The 23,338-nt window shown below is 33.5% G+C and overlaps 1 protein-coding gene across 11 annotated transcripts in view; it reads right to left on the bottom strand.

Moving 5' to 3' along the window:
- The window catches only part of TBC1D5 (TBC1 domain family member 5), a 570,404-nt gene that overhangs the window by 267,840 nt on the left and 279,226 nt on the right, over positions 1-23,338 (bottom strand). For 7 of the 11 annotated variants that reach the window (XM_070238099.1, XM_023620885.2, XM_014731845.3 and 4 more), the window contains one exon: positions 12,100-12,169. The exons of the other annotated variants lie outside the window; for them this stretch is intronic. In XM_070238099.1, coding sequence (XP_070094200.1) covers positions 12,100-12,169 — 70 coding nt within the window. The remainder of the gene's footprint in view (positions 1-12,099; positions 12,170-23,338) is intronic. 11 annotated transcript variants of the gene reach the window in all.

The following is a 23,338-nucleotide window of genomic DNA, read 5'->3' as shown; positions in this document are numbered from 1 at the left end:
TAACTTTCTATATGATAAAGAACTTGCCACACAGCCTATAATGTAAAATACTGTAAGGAAAATACAGAATTGAGAACAAATTATTTCTCAGTAATTTAGAAATAGGTATTTATTTAGCAAAATCTTATGTACTAATTGAAAGTCAATGCTATCTCTTAAACCATGTTTTTCATGACTGGGCTCACTTATAGGGTATTACACATATAGAAATACTTGTACCCTTGACATAAATACTTTCTCTAAAAGGATTTAAATGGATTTTATTTTAACTGCATCCATCATTCATTGATAACCTCTAGATCAGCAATATCCAATGGAACTTTCTGAAATGACAAAATGTTCTATATCTGACTGTCCAAAATGGGAATCACTAAAAACACGTGGCCATTAAGCAGTTGAAATATGGCTTGTGCAATGAAGAACTACATATTTTAATTTTGATTAATTTTAAACTTAAATTTACATAGCTTCATGTCACTAGTGGTTCCTATATTGGACAGCAAAACTCAAAAAGTGTTTTAAGGATGATAAACCATTCATATATACATTTGAAGTAACAACTATAAAGATTGAAGGGATATAAAGATAAATATACACGTGATACATATACACAGTGTTATTGGGGAAAGAAGACAGATATATGTTAAAAGTTAAACAATACAAGTGTTTAAAAAATCAAAGTAATTCCATAAGATGGAACACAGCATATAATAAATTCTAAATGAATGATGCTACTATTGAGATCAGATATAGATTTAACAGGTTGGTTTTTTTCCCTTTTTTGTCTCTATCTCATTGCTTCTCCGTCTGTGTTTGTCTCTAACACCACACATCTGTCCCCTGCTTCCTTCCACCTCCCCGTTCTCATCTACACACATGTATAAGTTAGGAAAGCAAATCTTTAGTGATGACAGTGATACATCTATAAGTTACCAAAAATAATCAATGCTGGAAAGAACCAGATCCAAGATTTGGATCATGAGCCTAATATAACCATACTCAGCAACAGACCGGCTCAAAGATCCAGGAAATGGTAATTTAAGATGAAGATAAATGAGCCATGTGATAAAATAAACCTTAGTTTAAGGTCAGTATGTACTTTATAACTGGCTTGGATTAATGTACCTGTGAAAACAATTTCAAATGGGCCTCTGAAAAGGTAAGGAAATATCCCCACCCAAGGATTACTAGAAAATTTCACTCATTTATAATAAAAAAGGAAAAGCTCACTAATTTAAAAAAAATCCCATGCTTGAATAATTCATTTACCCAGCATGATGAAAGGCCAATGTACACCATATATAAGTGATTCTTTTTTTCTCAACACAAAAATGTTGAGAATATCAAAACGTTTCTAAGACTTCAAGGAATGTTTGTCCACATGTGGTATACATTTGGACAATGCAAGGCTATTTGCCCCTATATTAAATAACTCCACACTGCTTTGCTTTTGGAGTTGTCTATTCTGTTTCCAGCGGCATTTCTCTCACGACCATCGTTGCCAGCCTATCAGCTACTAATTCATATAATGATTATATATTAACTTTTAGAAATCCTAAATCTGTACTCCTCTGTCTCTTGCTCAGTTTGTCTTTTTAAAAATAAAGACAACGAACTAGACTTTAAACTGTCTATATTCCAGCCTATTTCAACCTCATAAACTATGAGAAATAAGACTAAGTAGAAGAAGAGTAAGGACTGGAAGGACTCTGCTGTGACCAAATATACTTTAATGAACAAACTTTTTGGCCATTCTAATATTTTCCCTCTGGGTCCAAGTTTCTGATTATATTCTAGTTGGTTAATCCCTTGTCTTAACACTGGATAATGGGGGTAGGAGAGAGAGGGTTGAGGGAGACACTACAATAAAAACATCAAGGTGTGGAGACCTAATTTGAGTCTGCAATCTGTTTCCCATGTAGGCTAGAACACCAGTGGGAGTAGCATTTTTCTTAGTGATTTTTTCAAACAGTTGTCCCCCATCACAGTGGAAGATGAACCATTTTCTCATGACCTCCTTGTCCAAATTAAATTATGTATCATAAAAAGTCCTGTGTTAGAAGTATTCTCCACTGCTGAAGTTTTACATTATTTGAAAGTTCATCTACTTTAAAAGAATCCAAATCTAGTCCTGACTTTATAAAAGACCTTTTGTTATTTTATTTTCTATTCTGTTATCCACACCCTCAATAACTCAGATATTCCCAAAAAGATGCCACAAAAAAACTAATTATATGACCACAGATATCTTTATATGAACCAGAGAGATGCTTCCATAAAGCTGTGACATGGAATGCTACTGTAAAACTGAAAATTAGCACCATAAGAATAAGCTCATTTTTCCACAGACCCTTTAAAGATATTATGACTAGGGGGCCAGCCCAGCGGCATAGTGGTGAAGTTTGTACACTCTACTTCGGTGGCTCAGGGTTCAGGGGTTCAGATCCCAGATGCAGACCTACACACCACTCATTAAGCCATGCTGTGGCAGCATCCCACATACAAAATAGAGGAAAACTGGCAACAGATGTTAGCTCAGGGCTAATCTTCCTCACACAAACACAAAAATTATGATTAGGAATGGCACTTAGAGGTACAAAAGCAGGAAAATGGCATTCTTTCTCTAGGGTCCATCAGCAGCCCATGTGGCAGTGGGAGAAACAGGCATGGGAACTGTGTTAAAAATGCCAAACACATCACTCTGGCTTTATTTATTTATCGTACACCCTCCATCCTCCCTCACATCTCTCACGTAGAAAAAATGGTTCCTGTTCAACCTATATAGTCAGAATAAAAAGGAGAGAAGCAGGCTCTTAGTGTGACCCTGTGGTACAGTGGGCAAAGGGCAAGAAGCAACAGTAGTACCTCAGAGATTATAAACTAATTAGTGTGGCTGAACAAAATCCAAATAACAAGAGGTCTGAGCCTGGTTCAATGATAGTAGAGCTCTGCTGCTCAAGAGAACTTTAAGATCTAGAAGCACATTTAAAAACTGGAATGAGAGTTAAGAGATGGTGTTCAACTATCCTGTTTTGCTTCAAATGGGTTCAGAGACTTGGGCATGTCATCTGAATTACTTTTATAATCTAAACAAGTGGCTTGAAATATAATCTTTGAAACTCTTTGAGAATATGTCAACTAGACTAAACTACTTCTATATCTATCTCAGAACATTGCATCTATAATCATGGAATGAAAACTATGTCCATATGTTCAGATGATACTAGGACGTCTTTTAAATTTCAAATATTCTCTCATTAGTAGGCTATTTTTTATTCCATAGCTGCTTTATTGATTTTTCCCATATTTCCAGGCACATAATATTCATTCTCAATTGTATCATTATCTACTATTTGATATAATTTTGTGCGATTTAAAGATTCACATTTTCAGCTCTCAAACTTTTTGATCACTGATTTAAATACATCAAATACCCAAAACTTTAAAATTGTCAAAATAGCAGTTCATGAAAAGTAACAATGTCACCACAATGAAACAAACATATGTAAATACACATGTTGTATGGGTCACTTTAGCTGTCTTTATAGATAAGGGCATAATTTTGTCACTAACAAATAATAAGGCCAATCAAATCTACCTGTTCTAATAGTGCAAAAAATCCAAAAAGAATGCATTACTAGAAAGTAGAAAATGAGAATCGTCTTTGTTCATACTGTTGACCTCACAGAAAACTCCTGTCCCTCTAGAATGTCTAGCAAACATCTTCCTCCTAACCACCAGCCGCCATGCACCCCTTGATTTGAACAACTCCAACTGGCACTCCCCTAGTTCTTGGTGAAATATCCCCATGAGAACAGCAGTCATCATCTATGTTAGCTGCTTCCATGTTTGTCTCCCCTCCTAGATCACGTGTGCACCAAGGGCAGGGTCTGCATTTTACTCTGCTTGGGTCTTGCACGTTTAGCACACTGGCTGGTCTGTGATGCATGTACGACAAAGATTTGCAGAATGATTGAAGATATGTTAGCTCTCTTGAACCAAAAGAAAAAAAGAAAAGATACAAACAAAAAGCACTTGCAAAAGTCCTGGATTAAAAATAAAATGAAAAAACAGGATTACTAACCACTGCCACTTTCCTCTAAAACTCAAGGTAATCTGATATAGAAAACAGACAAATATTGAATATCAACTTCTATTAAAATATTGTATGAAAATTTCACCCCTAAACTAGATCTCTGAGACTTACAAATTGTCTATCAAATCAAAAATCAGAAATTAAGTGTTACATAGAGCTAACTATGTAACTATAAAGCAGACCAGTAAGCAAATAAGCAAGTTATTTGTAAAATGTTTTAAAAGATTTATAACTTGTCACTTTTAAACTCTAATTCTATGCATTATTTTCTCAAATTATAGATCCAGTAACACATTTCAACATTGCTGACCAAATATTTAACTGATTTTGTCTATTTCACTACTATACGTAAAAAGCACAGCATGTGAATATATATTCCAAATAGTGACACGTGGGGCTGACGGGGCATTTCAACTGGGAACAAACAACAGGGGAATAGTGTGTCCTGGGGAAGGGACTTTCTGATTCAGAACAGCTTATCCTCACCTTTCAAACGTATGCCTGTCTTTTACAAGAAAAACATTTACACAGCCTTGGATGATTGGAGCTTGCAGCTAACTATGTAAATAAACAAATATGAAAAAAAATTTCCCCCAAAGTCTGGCTACAGATAATAAACAGGGCTTGAAGGGGCTTCAGAAAGAACTCAAACTGTAAACATGTATGCTCAAGTCAGTTTGGGTTATGTTAATTTAGGGCTGTAAACGCAAACAAATCAGTTAATATTTAAATAGAAAGTAACATTTTCGGATCCTTAAATGATCAATAATTAGTTCACACAGACTGTATATTACACAGAAGCGGAGATACTGACTAGTTCCACTATCATAAAAAATAACGAAGTTATTTCAAAAAGATACAGTCATCACTCAAATGTGATATTTTTTCTTCTCTCAAATGTGGCTCCATTATGGAGATAAGAATAAAAGGTAATATTCTGATTTTGGTTTCTGGGAAATGCAAAGGTTACACATTTTTCTCTCTGAAATTACCGTTTAACTTATAAAGCTCATGGGGCTACGTGAGCAAATATGGAAACAAGAAAATTTGATAATGAGATTGTATGGCTAAATACAAGTATGGATTTTATAAATACTCCTTGCATATAATCAGTGGTTAACTTCAGGTAATGTAGATATGATCTTTTATAGATTACAATAGATCTGATCCTTAAATACTCATTTATTGCCACTTTAGAACCATACAGAATTTTGAAAATACTTTTTTAAGACAAAGGACAACTTTGTTAGGTGAAAACATTGATTCAAACTTAAGGGAAATTTTAGAAAAAAGAGAGAGAAAGGAAAGGCAAGGAAACTAGCATTTGTTACTTACTGGTGTTAGGTGACTGGGCCAGGTGTTGTACACATTTGCAGGTATGCTCCCTGACTCTATGATATAGGAGGTGCTAACATTCCAATTTTACAGATGAGGTAACAGGAAGCAGCGAGGTTAATTATCTTGCCTAACATCACACAGTGAGTAAGTGGTGGAGCTAGGTTGTAAACTTTAGTCTGTCTTACTTCTATCTGTATGACTTATCCAACTGTTTCCCTAAATCGGGTATTAATTCTTAAGAACTTATAGAGTTTGTGTTACTTAATTACATAGAGTCTCAACAAAATACAGGCAACACATCAAAGTGAGAAAAGCAATGCTCTAAGAGTCAGGAAAGAAACCCTAACTCTAGACCCTCCTTTCTCATCTACTTACTAAGCTATCATGCCCTGAGAAAATAATTAAAATGGCAAGGCCTTAGGAATTTAAGATAACCGGGTGGTGAAGGAGTAGGATGGTGAATTCAGGCTGGTCTCTATTATTTTTAATAAATGCTATGGACCGAATGTGTCCCCTCAAATTCATATGTTGAATCCTAACACCCAATGTGATGGCGTTTGGGGGTGAGGCCTTTGGGAAACCATTAAGACATGAGGGCTGAGCTCTCATGAATGGGATTAGTGCCCTTACAAAAGAGGCCCCCAGAGAGCTCTCTTCCCAATTTAGCCATGTGAGAAAACAGTGAAGAGACTCCATTTTTGAACCATGATGTGGGCTCTCATCGAACATCAAATCTTCCAGTACCTTAACCTTGAAATTTCCAGCCTCTGGAATTGAGAGAAATAAATTTCTGTTGTTTATAAGCTACCCAGTCTCTGGTATTTTGTTATAGGAGCCCAAATGGACTAATGAGTATAATTTCCAGCAATTCAATTATCCTATGACTCCATATTCTTAAAAATAACAGATTAACAAACATCATTCAAAGAGCATAACTAGAACACAGACTTCTAAATTTTAAATCCAAAGTACACTTTTGCCCTATTATCTCTACTCTAATATTTTTTTTCTTTTCTTTTTTTTTTTTTTTGAGTAAGATTAGCCCTGAGCTAACATCTGCTGCCAATCCTCCTCTTTTTGCTGAGGAAGGCTGTCCCTGAGCTAACATCCGTGCCTATCTTCCTCTACTTTATATGTGGGACACCGGCCACAGCATGGCTTGCCAAGTGGTGCCATGTCTGCACCTGGGATCCGAACTGGGGAACCCCGGGCCAACGAACCGTAACATGCACACTTAACCACTGCGCCACCGGGCCGGCCCCTACTCTAATATTTCAAATCACTGCTTCATTATTTCAAGAGACATATGATCTTTTTACATACAAATGGGAAAAAAAGGTATTATCCCAAAAATAAACGTTAATGATGGGAGGATATTACCCACATACTCCCAAATTAATGATTATATGTAAAGAGGATACATAAAAATCTTTGTGATAAAACTTAAAGCCTAACTTTTAAAATTTACTCAATGACTAAAGATAGTTCAAATTAATGCATTTTTTTCTTATTCAGGAAAAGATTTAACTTTTAGATTTAAAAAGGTAAGCCAATTATAATTTTTTAAAACATTTTTACCACTTAAACAGCCTTTGACTTTCTGGGCTATAGAACATACCAACTTTGGGCGCTCTGATCAATATCAAGAAATTACAACACTGCCACTTTAGAGGCAAGTTGCTTTTTATTTTCTTTCCTTGAAAAGAAACAAAATAAAACATTTAAAGGGAAAAGGTTTTCTTTATTTCCTCAAAAAAGATTCTCTTGAAATATAGTATGTCTTTACAGAAAAAAAATAAGCCAAAAAGTATGAACATTTCTTAATTTAAAAAATACAAGTAATGTGTAGTTTATAAGTATTAAATGTCTTTATGAATTTTTCAAGTCTCAGTTGTAGGATTTACTAATTCAAAAGACACACAAGTATTATGCAATCCTTTCTGCATGCAACTACCTCTGTTTTTTTAATTGAACATCAGAATTTCTAACTAAATTATTACAATCCTTGTTTATTGCTATTACTTGTAACTGAACAACCATTGGTTATTATTTTCAACTGTGTCTCTTGGAGTCAACATTTTCATTTACAAAGTATTATTTGAAAATTGTCCAATTGTCGAAATCCAGAAGATAGCACATTTTTCCTAACTGCATAACTTGAGAAAATACACTCAGAAATGGTAACATGAAATTAAATTGTAAAAATAATTAGGGTAGACTACATGATTTACTACTGTATATACAGAATCTAGAAAATTAGAGTAAAATACACAAATTTATTTAAAAATAATCTACAATGATTTATGTTCTATCCTATGCCATTTATACAACACCAAGATAATACCTGAAAATTAAGAAATATTTTGAGTTTCCCAGAGAATGCCAATAACTGGTCTCAGTTTTCTCTTACTAAATTGACTATTAAACCAATGAATTTTAATGTGGATTCATGACTACACAAACACAACCTAAATCTTATCAAAAATCAGGCAAAAATGAAGTTATTTTCTATACTGGGAATTATAACATTATACTTAAAAAAACATTACATTGACTCAAAAACCATATAAATTTCCTATGAACTTCTGTGGAAAGTTATAATTTGATCAATAAAGATATTTAGAAACAAAGGGGAAAAAAAGGAAAGTTTAAAAATGTTCACCTTCAATTTATTTCATAGGTCACTGTTACACCATCTAATAAGATAATTAAAAACATGCAAGCAGCTGGTACTACAGCTAAACAGATTAATGTAATAGTCTGTAGTCATATGTGCTGGCAAGGGGCTCGCCTCTTTGGAGAGGAGAAGGTCAGCTGCCCTTGGGAAGAGGAGGAGGAGGCTGGTGGGGAGAGAATCTTCCATCTACCTTGTGGCCCTGTGCTACTGTCACTAAGTTAAACGTCTACTACAAACTGCTAATCTGCAAAGTACTTCTCTTCTTTCATACCCAGCAAGGGTCTCTCAGTTTTAAGGGTTACATGAGAAATAGAGAAAGCTCATATAATCCAACAGAAAACATTAACATCGGTCTTTAAAAGGTACAAGATATACTGCATAAAACAATAATATCTTCTCAGTTCTTATAAATTTTCCATTTTAATATGTCATCTGCAAATTAGTTAGTAGATATACAATCAAATTTTAACAAAAACTTCCAAAACAAGATCTAGTCTATTACCCAGGCATCATATAATAATCATATTGGTGCCTCAGGAGTTAAATGCAGCTGTACCCTATCTGAACCAATGAAGCAAAACCACAAAAGACACAAATCCAAAATAAAACCTCTGAGCCTTATGAAATATAAATCTATGAGCATCAGGCACATAAATATATAGTTAGGCTCCATCGATTGTAAATTTCAAAATTTGTCAAAATTCCAAAAATCTATCTTTGAAGTTATACTAATAGTGAAACATCTTCCTTTTATCTTTAGTGTGTGTACAAATTTATTATACAAAGGCAACCTAGAATACCGTACCAGAGATTGGGAGTTTCAAGCCTCAGGTTAAGCTTGTGCTTAGCTCCCTTTCTGCTAACAAAAGTTATTTTCCTGTAAGACACATGTTTTTTGACTTCCTTTTGGTGTCTCTCTATTAGAGCACTGTAAAAAAAATTCTACAATACCAGAAGGTTAATGATGATGACAATGATGATGATGACATTTGCCTGGATGATGAAAGCAGCTAATATTTATTCAGCCTTACAACACGACATTATCCCATTAAATCCTCAGAACAAGTGTGTTTTATTACTCCCACTTTAAAGGTGAGGAAACTGAGGCTAAGACCTGTCCAAAGTCTCCACAGTATTTGGAGTGAGGATTTGAACCAACTCACTATGATTAGATATTGTTAACAAACAAAAAACCACAGACTATGCCCTCTTGCAACTGATAACCCAAGATGACAATAATACAAATAATAGAAAGAATATAGATTTAGGTGACCAATTTAAGATTGAATTCAAAAGTTAATAAAACCTCAAGATATGCTCTAAAAGGGTACACGTCTTGGAGGGTTAAGTGAAGACTAAGGCAACAAAGTGGCCAATTCACATGAAGTAATACAAAAGAACTAATATTAATAATGCCATGGCTTTGCAATTAGATTTTCAAAAGGTTTTATCGTACACATTTCATCTCAGTCTTTAAAACAGTTGTGACAAGGAAGCAGGTTAGACATTATAAGGTCCATTTCACAGAAGACAAACTAAGGCTAATCATTATCCTGGGCACGAGTATACACGGCTTGAGTATGTGGTACTAAGCTGACAGCCAGAACTGTCTAACTGTGAAGAAAAGTCAAGATTTCTAAGGCAAAAATATTGCATTTTGACAATTGTTAGGCTAAACGATGTTTGAGGGTTGGAATATTCACATTTTTCTAATAATCTATGTCTAGTTAGTTTAAAAGAGCTAAGACAGCAACAGAAAAATAATTTTCATTTTCGGCAGTGAATTTTACTGACAATTCTGTTGCCATTTTAGTGTGATTCTGCAACAATTCCTAGGTTTTATCAGTTAACCTTAATACGAAAATATACCCTAGAGCTGTGCTTCCATGAATTCTGCATTTAACCCAAGTGTCAAATTCACAAGTAAGCTCATTATATGTAAGAGCTATTGCCTACTGAGTAGAAAAATACTCATTTCACACCTTAAATACTACAATACTATTTAATAACAGCACTGGCCTGCCAACTATTAAAAGCTCGTTTTTATATACTGTACTACCTGAGCTTTCTATCTTGCCTTTTTAATTACAACAATAAATTAATATCCCAACATTACAACACTGACAGGCATTGATTAAAACCATATTAGTTAACAACATTAGTATTTATTGTGCAAAGGTGCATTAGGAGTTCATTTTTAGAGTACAATTATCATTCAATAATACGAAGATATTTGAATCTTCAAACTATTCAAGAACAAAATAAACTACAAGATAATACTGTGTCTTCACATCAACACATTTCTCTTAACTTTATATTATGTCCATTATTTACTATAATTAGCTAAACTATAAATGTAATTGTAAAATATAATTCACCAAAAAAATGTATATATATATATGAATTTTCCTTGCTTTGAAATGCATCTTTATTTTTCTTTTGCCTTGGTTATTTTTTATTGTATTTATATCTAGTAACAATATAACCACCATAGATTTCACATATATTATGTTAACATTCCTCAGTCACATGCCAAATCACGAATATTTATTTAACTATCTTTTATATTTACTTTGTGGTTTTTTTGTGTGTGACCAGCTGTAACATGTTCAGACAGAGGATTCTACCTGTTATTTAATATGTCAAATTCCAAGCTTTATATTACACCTCAGCACTAAAAGAAGAATTTGGAGAATTTCACCATTCATATGGTGGGAGGGGTACAGTGAAATTTAATGACAGCATATGAGCCTTACTGCTGTGACAATACCTTCTAGAACACCATGGGAACATAAGCCTTTTGTAGTATCCAGGACACTTGAATGACTGATTATTTATACAGACCCCAACTGGCATAAAATAAAGATGTCAAGTGTTTCAATTACCATTTCATTTCTGGAATTCATAAACAAATTGTAAAAACTTCCACATTTACCACATTCTTATTAAGTGCTTCCTGTATACAAGGCCCTACTCTAGATTAAAAGCTCGCCTGGGATCTGAAGAAACAAATGACATAGTTCCAATTAGGGATACAGAATATGTACTCAAGTAAAAATATAAAGATTCTAAGCCTAAATTCCATATTTATTATATAAAAGGAGTTACAGCTTAATATTCAAATGAGTTTCTAAGTGTACAGTGGTTCTTGCATGTATTTTATGGTGTCATTACATAAATATCACAACTAATTAACCATAAGGAGAATGTATTCCAACTAAAGTATTTCTTTAAGAATCTACAATGTCAAAATGTATTACTGAATTTGTACTTTTTTCCCCTAAAAGAAAACCACCCGGTTCTTCTATCATTTTGGTTCAGTATATGAATTTTCAAACATTACTGGAAATACTTTAATCTTTCTTCTTCCTAGATTTCCATGTTACGAAGGGACAAAATCCATAAACACTTACTCAAGCAAACTCAAGTTCTAAGGAGAATATTAACAAAAGACGAGACAAAAATACATGTTTTCTTAACAAGTATATCGTTTTTCAAAAATCACTAATTGAGAAATAACTGCCCTGTTTGCTGAAAAGCCAAACAGGATATTAACAAACAGCACATAATGTAACCATGGATTACATTTTATACTCTCTTAGATGCTCTCATAAGCAGTACACTCCATTTTAGCAGGAAACTTAAACAAAAGGAAGCCTTTAATACTGTAACAGATATACTGAAAAAATAAAAACAAAAATGGATTATAATGAAGCTTAGCTTATACTATATGTGCATTCATTCCAATTATCCTACTATGGGATAACAACAGACATCTACAATAAGTCCATTTGCTCAAGAACTTAGAATGTTGCATTTTCCATTACTCAATAAGTCTGCAGAACAACTGCATCTCACAATATTCTTTATGTTTGTCATACTTTTAAAGCACAGGTAACAGTTCCTTACTACTGTATTAGAATCCTGTAAGATTAGGGATCTTGCACATCATCTTGTAATATTATGTATCTATGTATTCATCACCTACCTATAGGAATTAAAAGTCCCATCAGAATCTAAAGTAGAACTTGTTCTTCTTCCATTTTTATTTGAATCTCCTGGAAAAAAAATTTAAAAACACTGAAATAATGGAGATTATGAAACTGAATATTTCAGTTGAAAAGCTACTGTATAACAGCTCTATGCAGTATATAGGGTTAAAAAGCATATATCCCCTTATCCCTCCCCCAAATATCTTTTGTAATCAGAGCCCTTTAGGCAAAAAATTCATTTTGATGCTTAAATATAAACCACCACCACCATGCCTAACTTGGATAGGAATACTACCAAAGTAATTACTAATGGGAACAAATGAAGTACAGTACATACATTTTCTTCTTATGACTCCCAGACAAAACCAATTTATAAATCATTTAATCATATACTAATGTTTATAAACAAAGGGCAAATTTTTGTTAGTGACCAAATCACCCATCCTGACCACTGGTACAGTCAAAAGAGAGTGGGCAGACATCCGACCTGAAATGTTTTCCAGCCTCCAGTTCTCCACTCTCTAGGAAACTGGTACGCAGAGAGGTAACAGAAAGCAGACTTAGGAGGTGATGATCAAGAATGCATTCTTGTGAGCTTTTAATACACATTAATATTGTTCCCAAAACTTTGTTTTAATTGTGGGCAAAAGATCAGCAGTTTAAAAAATGAAAAAACAACAACATCAAAAGGTATTTCTGCCTCATGTTGTAATAAACATTTTGGGAAAGAAAACATTTCACTCAGGAAACTGGCATATTCATAAAATCAGATTTAGACTAGATTCATATCTATCAGTTTAAAGATTACAGAATAAAAATAAATTTGTTAAATAAGTGATTACCAATACCACAATATGAAATATATATTCTTATTGATAGAAATTTAACTTGAATCATTTGTTTAAAATATATACATCAAAGTATAATTTTTATGAAACCATAGTGTACTACTATTAAATATATCATTTATTCTCAGAAATAAATTAAAAAGACTAGAATCCGATTACATTTCATACTTCTAATTCCCGTAATGTAACTTTCAAACATCAGGTTATATTCATTTTTATGATATTTAAAGCTTAATAATTTAATGATTTATCCAATTTTAATTTATACTTTTAATCCACTTTGAACAATCTAAGGTGCCACTGGAGATCATCACAGTGGTCCTGGTTAAGTCAAATAATAATTACAGAGCTTTCACTTTAAAGATGAGATTATTTTTAATTATTGAGTATAGTACTTGAGGTACCATACTTCTATAATTATGCTACTCATTAAATGGTTATTGAAAGCTGAAATGTAATTTTAATGACAGCTACCTATTTTTCTTTGCACATTTTATAGTTGACAGATTAGTCAAGAATGTTGTTTCTCTTCAAAATCTTTGCAGCTGCGCCAAAGTGTTTAGGAGGACGAAAACCGGACTGAGCGCACTCACTGAACTTTTAACTCTATTCTTTTTGCAAAATGCACTCTCAGTTTTTCTTTTTCATTAAACAAAAATCCTAAAATGGCTTACAGCATTCAAAAATGTTGCCAAATTTTATAGAAGAAAATAATCCAGAAACACTTAAATGTTTAAGAACAATCTAGCTGGGCAAATTTTGTTAATTCTTTGAAAACATCGACACTGTAAGATTATTCACACAACATACTTCATTTTTTTCAAAATAAATTAATGTATTATAATAAACTAAAAAGATTTAAGGAAAATTAGTCTTTGTCTGGCTAAACGAAAATTTCTTACAACACATGTTATTTAACAGCTTGCAGACATTTCCTGTGAAACATTCCATAATCAGCATAGAATAAGTACTATTTTATACATTTAAAATATGAGCCTTCTTTCTCTTTAAAACAAAAGATTATGATAAAATCTCACAAATAGAATATTTCTTCCCTTCTGCTGGTATTTATCAGATCAAATATAAAATGTTTCAAATTTTCAATTTTTTAAACAACTAGGTTTTGTCATCATAATATATTACAAAGGTTTTCTTCATTTTATATATGTTTTGATATGACTATACCACATTAAATGTAACCTTCAAAGGATGGTAATAAGAAAAAAAAGCAGTTTTTCTTTCTCTAAAACATACCAAATAAGGACTACAATTGTTTCTCTAAACAATATTAGAGAAAAGATTTCAGAGTTTGCTATACGGGGGAAAGGCAATAAAGTTTTGGAGCAGGAAAAACTGCTTTGTTCCTTCAATCCTCTAGTTGAAATTAATTATAGCAAATGTTTATGAAAACATCTGTTCCTTACAGTTATAAATTCTTAATTTTAGTATGGACGATTCCAGACTCTTATTTTGGAAGGAAACTGACCGACAATTGAAAGGTTTACAAAAGAACAGACAGAATTTGTAATTCTAGAGAACTATATATACAGTGTGCTATATCCTGTAGAGATTTTCGTTTGTGTGAAACATTTGGAGGAGCTGGTAACTAGGAGAAATCAAAGACAAACAGAGAGGCTCATCTTTCATTTAAGATGTTATACAATAAAAACATGTCTGTAACACAAGAAAACACCAACTAAGCATTGCAAACAAATGTTACTTTACTATCAATCTAATTTGGAGGTAAGTATAGTAAAATAAGTATTAATTTTACTAGGGATTGTAATAAGTCAAATGTCAACACAATCATGGGAAGGTATGCACAGTGTTCCCCCAAAATAACAACAGAGGGTGCAAGAGAGTTTAATATGATTTTCACTGCTGTTCTTAGTGTTGAACGAAGTTGTCAGTGGTTGTAACTAAATGAGGATGCACAGGCTGTTTTCGGGTCTCTCCCTCTCTCTGTCTCTCACAAACACACACACGCATGCACACATAAATACGTTATTAAAGTAATCTTACACAAAGGCCTCTACATGAGCAAACAGCACTACTTAAATGTGTTTTAAGATAACAGACTTCCTTTCACTTGCTTGAAAAGTAGAGTAAATTTTTAAAATACAATTGTGATTTTAAAGATATTTCAAGTTTTAAAGTAAACTAACCAAGAAAATAATCTAGATATATTTATTGAACAAATTTTAAATAAATGCATAAATTATATACAATATATAACATACATATTATATAGGTTACTATAAATGTATAACATTGTACAATATATTACATATTTAAGGAACAGTTCATCGATTACTTGTGACTATTACACTTTGAAGTTTACATAACACATTCATTTCTCATTAGTTAGTAACTTTGTAAAATGAGTTAATAACATCACAATTAAACTAAGTTGACTGATTAGAAGAAAACATGCTTGTAGTTATGTTATTTTAAATGAGGATACAAAGAGCATTGTATTTTCCATCAGTAATTTCTAGTATACATGTATGTAACTTATTAAAGCCAATAATATGTATAATGATGACTTAAATTTCAAAGCAGGATTAATTGAACTCTGGACCCCTTTTCAGCTTTTACTGCAGTCCTGTTTAGCCAAGGGCATTTATATACTATCTTATCTGTACACTACTGAAATCATGTTAAACAAAGGTTTAACAATAGATTTCTATAGTGCTTTATAGGCACAAACATCTGCTTTATGAAGGGAGAACCAGAGATTTCAAACTAGGTTAGGTTAAAAACAACCAGAGTAATGCTACAAATAAGCACACCTACTCAATCGTGCCTTCAGTTTACCTCTAAAAAACATCAAGTTTTAAAGTATCACCTCACACTAAGTATGAATTCTGCAAAGTATTACATAATTTAAAAAAGAGTTTCTTCTCTCAATTGTTAGAGAAGTGTCACCAAGTGTGTGTGATGAATATTTAAAAGTAAAAGGGGAAAAAAACTGGTTCAAACTAAGTTGAAAACAAAGCTATAGGTAGCCACATTTTAGTTGTGATGGGATAATATGGCACAATTGAAACATAAAATAGACCACCTAAGACCTGGGAGCAAAAGCTGCTCAGAGTTTCTTTGGGAAATCAGGACATTCAAAAGCATCCATATATACACAGGAATGTAGAAGGCCACACACATGCCCAGGGCAAGATGCATGATCCTATAGGAACTGGAAGGCTGTAAGCTTCCACCTCACGCTGATCACTAGCATAAGTGAAAGCCTTGCTAAATGATGAAGGACAGCTGTGGCATAGAGCCAATCTGCAAAGACAAGGAAAGGTTCTGGGTTTTTGTTTGGTTTTCATTATTTTTTTAGCTCCTGGCATTCAAAGAAATCTCTGTCAAAATTGTAGCTGAACACAATCTACAAAATAAAGACTTCAGTGACTACACGTCAAAGAGTAAGTCTTTGCAAAAATAAAAAATAGTTCAAGAAAATCACTAAACAAATAGACTAAAACAGTCTTCAAGAATATAAAAAAATATCAAACCCTGAGGAAGGAGAGAATCTGATTTCCAGAGTGACCAAGTTATAATATTAAAATATCCAATTGTCAACAAGAACAAGAAAAAAAGTCACAAAGCACACAAAGAAACAAAAAGCATGGCTCATGGAAGGGACAAAAATAAACTGACAAACTATCCCTGAGAAATCTAGAAATTGGTATTTACTAGAAAAGGATTTTGTAACAACTGTCTTAAGAGCAAAAAGAAAACATGGACAAAGGAGGAAAGGAAATCATGTAAAAAATGAAGATACAAAATGAGAATATCAGTAAAGAGGTAGAAATTATAAAAGGAAAAAAACAATTTCTAGAGCTGAAAAATACAATAACTGAAATAAAAAATTCACGGTTCAACAACAGATGTGAGCAGGCAGAAGACAAAAATAGCAAACTTGAAAATGGAACAATTGAAATTATGGAGTCTGAGGAGCAAAAAGAAAAAAGAATGAAGAAAAGTGAACAGAGCCTAAGACACTTATTTGATACCATCAGGCACATCAACATACACATTATACCAGTCTGAGAAGTAAAAGAGAGAGAGAGAGAAAGAAGCAGAAAGAATATTTGAAGAAATAATGGCCCAAAACTTCCCAAATTTGATGACAGACAAAAAGCTACAAATCCAAGAAGCTCAATGAACGAAAAGTAGATTAACCCAGAGATACACTGTAAGCACACTGTTCAGACAAAGATAAAGAGAGAATCTTGAAAGAACCCAACAGAGAAGTAATTTGTCACAACAAAGAATCTTCAGTAAGATTAATAGCTGATTTGTCATCAGAAAACATGCACACCAAAAGAAAGTGCGGTGACATATATTTAAAGTGCTTAGAGAAAAAGACTGTCAACCAAGAATCTTATATTTAGCAAAATACTCCTTCAAAAATGTGTGAGAAATTAAAACATTCCCAGAAACACAAAAGCTGAGAGTTTGATACTACTTGACATACCGTAGAAGAAAAGCTAATGGTAGTCCCTCAGGTTGAAAGGAAAACACTAGACAGTAACTCAAAACTGTCGGAAGAAATAAAGATGTCTGGTAAAGATAAATATGTAAGCAAATATAGAGCTAGTATTATTGTATTTAAAGTTTGTAATGCTATGCTTCATTTCCTATAAGATATAAAAGATAAATGCCTTAAAAAATCTACACTACTGAACAATAGTGTATTAAAATGTAATTTGTGACACAACATAAAAAGTGAAGGAAGACAGAGCTGTATAGAAGGACATGCTTTGTATGCTATGAAGCTTTGGGATTAACTTGGAATAGAGTGCTATAAATTTACCATATTAAATTTCATCCCTATGATAACCACAAACATATCTAAAAATTACACAATAGGAATGACAAGGAAACCAAAATGGGTACTAGAAAAAAATCAACTGAAAACAAGAAAAAGCACTAATGGAGGAAATGAGGGAGGCAAAGGTACAAAAAATACAGAAAACAACAGCAACATGGCAGAAGTTCTCTCTCATCAGTCGTTACCGTAAATATAACTAAAGTTTCCTATTAAAGGCAGAGAATAATAGAACGAAAAAAAGAAAAAAATATGATGCAGCTATATGTTATCTACAAGAGACTCACTTAAGATCCAAAGGCACAATAGACTGGAAGTGAAAGAATGGAAAAGACATTTCATGTAAAAAGTAACCAAAAAAGAGATAAGGTGGCTATAGTAATATCAGACAAAATAGACTTTAAGTCAAAAAATGTTACAAAAGATAGGGGCCGGCCAGGTGGCGCAGCGGTTAAGTTCGCACGTTCCGCTTCTCGGCGGCCCGGGGTTCGCTGGTTCGGATCCCGGGTGCGGACATGGCACTGCTTGGCAGCCATGCTGTGGTAGGCGTCCCACATATAAACTAGAGGAAGATGGGCACGGATGTTAGCTCAGAGCCAGGCTTCCTCAGCAAAAAGAGGAGGACTGGCAGTAGTTAGCTGAGGGCTAATCTTCCTCCAAAAAAACAAACAAACAAACAAACAAAATGTTACAAAAGATAAAGACGTTACGTACCTATAAAAGGGTCAATTCATCAAGAAGATATAACAATTACAAACATGTATGTTCCAAACAACAGAGCATAAAAATATATGAAAAGTAAATATTGACAGAATTGAAGGTAAAAATAGTTCTACAATAATAGTTGAAGACTTCAATACATCATTTTCAACAATGGATAGAACATTTAGACAGAAGATCAATAAGGAAATAGAGGACTTAACAACAATGGAAACAAACTAGACCTCACACACATACGAAAAACACTCTACCCAACTACGGAATGCACAATCTTCTCAAGTACACATGGAACATTCCCCAGGACAGACCATGCGTTAGGCCACAAAACAAGTCTCAATATATTTAAAAAGACTGATATCATACAAAGTATATTCTCTGACTACAAAAAAAATGAAGCTAGAAATCAACTACAGAAGGAAAACTAGAAAATTCTCAAGTATAATAAATGTAAATATGTCTTCAGATGGACAGACAAATAGGTAAACATGTGGTTGGTGTCTACATAAACACAGCCGTTTTAACTTTTAAGAGAAAAAGAAATATCCTGCTGCTGATCTTTGGTTAAACTTTAAAGTTTCCAGGAAAAAACACTGAATTGGTAAAATTAAACTGCAACATTCAATTTAATGAAATTATGAAGTGGATGCATTATAGCATCATGGTTAAAAGCTAAAGCTCAGGTAAGACTGACCTGAGTACATACTCCATCATTTACTTGCTCTGTTATTTAATTGTTCAATATCTCAGTTTCCTCATCTGTAAAATGGAGATAACAGTTTCTACCACAAAGTGTGGTTATGAGAATTAAATGAGCGAAGTGCAAGTGAAGTGTTTACAGCAGCCTGTAGCAGCACAATGTAAGTCCTCAATAAATGTTAGCTATCTTTTTTATGAACATTTTAATTGATGTATTTAAAATGCTGGATCCAGTAGAGGAATAAAAGTAAAAGGCTACTGGTTCTATACAAAGAGAATAAACATTCATAATTTAAATATTGAAAATTATAACTCTTCTCTTCTTAGTAATTAAAAAGCATAATTTCTGATAACCTTTTTTTTTTTCTCTCTGAGGAGGATTTGCCCTGAGCTAACATCTGTTGCCAATCTTCCTCTATTTTGTATGTGAGCCACTGTCACAGCATGGCCACTGATAGATGAGTGGTTCCCCCACCTGGTAACCAAACCCAGGCCACTGAAGCAGCGCATGGCAAACTTAACCACTAGGCCATCGAGGCTGGCCCTGAAAAATTTTTTAATTAACAAAAAGGTTCCTTCATGAATTATTCAATTCTGTGCAAGATTTATGGTATCCTTTTACTATCCTTCCTGGTGATGATCATACCAAATGTCGAATATGACATAAAGAAAGAGAGTGGAGAAATAGTAGAATTATAGCCTTAAAATATAAAGCCACTAATCCATGAGCTTAATATATAAATGTTTCTTAGAATTGACAAAATGTAGACAAAGAACTCAAACTATAGTCAATCTAGTAATAAACTAAAACTATCACATATAGGATAGTATACAATATTACACGTGCATCAGAATAAAAGAAGCTTTAAGAAGAATTCATTAATGATTCTGCAACTGAATGGAAACAAGGTCTAATTTCGAAGATAATCACAAGTATAACTATCCAATTTAAGTTAAAATGTATAATACACAAATGCAAATATTTCTATTTATTCTGACTGTTATTTCTGGGTGTTTTTTTACTTCTCCGGGCATTCCATGGATTTAAAGTTGCTTCATGTCTCAGGAAAAAACAAGTAGACAAGGAGTCAATCAAGAAAACAGAATTCTAATGAAAATTCATCTCTCTGGATTCTACCATCCACATCTATTACAAGAAGGGTAGAGCCAGATAAGGCTAAGCTCATGAATATGTTGATCATCCAAATCACCTGGGGACAGGTATGTAGAGTGCATCTGTGTGTGTGTGTGTGTGTGTGTGTGTGTGTGAGAGAGAGAGAGAGAGAGAGTGTGAGAGAGTGAGAGACAGAGAATTTGAGAGAAAGGTGAAATTGAGATAACCATGGGTCAGGTCCAGGATTCCCTACTTTTAAAAGGTTTCCTAGATTATTTTGATGATTCCTGAGACTTTCCTAGTCCAAAATAATAGGCTTCTACTATAGTAAAAGTGACAATCTCCTATAGAAGACAATTTAATTTGCCCCAATTAGGGAGATAATATTGAGTATCTTACGTGTCATCATTTACTATGGACTATCAATAAGGCACAAACTTTGATCTCATTTTTCAGCAGTACTATAGACTGCATGGAGCTATGCCAACTCTGTACATTACCCTAATGTGACCAGTAGGATATAGTAGATTACTGTAGGAAGGGTGCAGACTGGAGATGTCAAACAGAACACTGCTATCAGCCTGTGTGGTTCTCCCGTGGACCATCTGGGCCTTAAAAGCACCTTCCTACAAAAGACTTCACAATGCTGTAATTTAGATAATTACAAAACACATTTATACTAAGTAGATAAACAACAAAGTAGATTTTGAGAAGAGTTTCCTCAGAAGTAAACGTGTTGACAAAGAACATTTAATAATAGTTCTTTAAACTTGGAGAAAGAGTATTAAGGCCTAAGATAATTATTACATAATTTGTCCTTTACTACATTTTTTCTTAACAAAAATACAAATAATTTGGTTTAAACTTTGACTAGCTGACATTTTTAATTTTTCCACTAGTGTTACAAAAGTTTTAATGAAACTTGCCCAGGCCCCAAAAGAACCACAATAGCTTTTCAAAGAGAATCTAATTAATACTTATTGAATTCTAACCCTGACATTAAACTGCATGTTCAGTGCCCAAAATACATAATATTTGCTAAATAAAATACAGCATTTCTTGTATTGAAGTCCTATTTGATTTTCTATAAATCTTTCAAATAATAACCATAAAATATTTGTGTTATTCATTTTCTTCAGTGTCTAAAAAAAGGAAGTATCTTTTTCTACAAAATAGATTCCTTTGGTCACGTCCCATTTTCACTACTGATTACAAACAGGGCTAGATCCTGTAAGATTGGTTTAACATCTAGTGGACAAGACCTCATAAAATGTAAAGACACCCATTAACCCCAAGTACTTAACTTTAGATAATTAACACTAAATATTTCCCTTTTCAGTATGGAAAATTAAAGTGGGAATTATTTGAAGGATATAAATTACATCCACAAACAAGGGTAAATAATCTTATTTATGTCTTTTAAATGACAGCTAAATGAACAAGTTCTTATATCAAAGATCTACTTAAAAAGTGTAACAGACATTTTAACTATAAATTCCCAAAGCTCAGATGAAGAATCAAGGGTAAATATTCTTAAACATATCTTTAGTCTGACAAATGATTTACCAAACTAAATCACATTAAAATATAGTAATCTAAAAATCCTCAAATATAAAAATTTTTAAATGTTTACCATTTCCTTCAGATAAAAAAATTCAACTATCCTTTTAGAGTATTAAAAAAATCAAAGTAGTTATTTATTGAGCATTTTATCCAAACTAACAAATTTAGTTATCTAGATAAACTGTAAAGGGGCCCTAATTAATAAATGTATTTACTAATTCAAACTTCTAATCATGCACCTGGATGATGTGATAGCTTTTCTACTTTTTTAAGTCTTTCAACAATCACGTGTTGAACACTTCCTCTATTTTAGCACTAGTGATACAGTGGCAAGCAAAAGCTCAAAACCCGTCTCTGACATCCTTGAGTTTGTTGAAAGTTCAGCAGAGAGGGACAGTCAAAGCAATGTACCATGACAACTTTGAAAACTGTTATAGAATAAAGTTACACACCCAACCAGACACTAACTTCTGAGAGAAGAGGGGTCACTGAACACAAAGAACATGAGGAGCACTCCACTAGAGACCAGCATGTGCCAAGGCTCTGTGAAGGTCATATTAAGGACTTTGGTCAAGGTGAATAGGAAGTCAGTGAAATTAGGGTTTTAAGCAGAAGTAGAACATGATAAGGTTTGTAGCTTTGAAAAGGTCACTTGAACTTCTGGATGAAGCGATTTGAAGGTGAGTGTAAAGAGAAGGAGAATAGATGCAGGAGACGGAGTAAGAAGCTCTTGTACTCCAAGGTAAAAGATGAGAGAATAGCCATATCAATGATACTACTATGAGACCATCTTAAGGATGGCAACTTACCATTTTTAAAGCTCATTAATGTTATTTACTGAGAGCTTACTATGTGCCAGGTACTCTTTCAGGAACTGGAAGTACTACAGTGAACAAAACAGAATGGGGGGAGGAGGTGCAGGGGGAGAAAACATAGGAAAATAAAGTCGTAACAGATAAGTTCAGATAGCTATAAGAACTGTAAAGAAAATAAAGTAGAATGATGTGACATTCAGTGGCTGGAGAGGGTGCTCTCTGCAGGGAGAGGTAATATGTGATTTGAGATTCTAGTAACAAGAAAAAATCAGCCATTTAAACTTTACGGCAAAGGGCACACATGCAAAGGCCGGAGAGCAGAAGCTGGCTTTTAAAAGTTTTTAAAAAAGGCCAAGGTAGTTGGAAGGCTAGGAGTAAAGTAGTACAAGATGAGGTCTGTGGGACAACAAGGGGCCATAGAACTTGGGGTTTTCTGGGGAGAAAGTCTAGATTTTATAAGTACAATGAGAAGCCACCGGAAAGTTTTAAAATGATGAAAAAGATGATCTACTTTATGCTTGGAAAAGATAATTCTAGCTGCTATGTAAAGATTGGATTGAAAGTGGGGAGGGGGGTGGGGGGAGGCAAGATGGAAGCTAAGAGATCACTTAGGAGCTGGATCTCAGGATAACCTGATAAAACAGA

Source organism: Equus caballus, chromosome 16 (genome assembly GCF_041296265.1).
Source record: "Equus caballus isolate H_3958 breed thoroughbred chromosome 16, TB-T2T, whole genome shotgun sequence".
NCBI classification, from domain to species: domain Eukaryota; kingdom Metazoa; phylum Chordata; class Mammalia; order Perissodactyla; family Equidae; genus Equus; species Equus caballus.
This window is presented reverse-complemented; position numbering and strand designations above follow the sequence as displayed.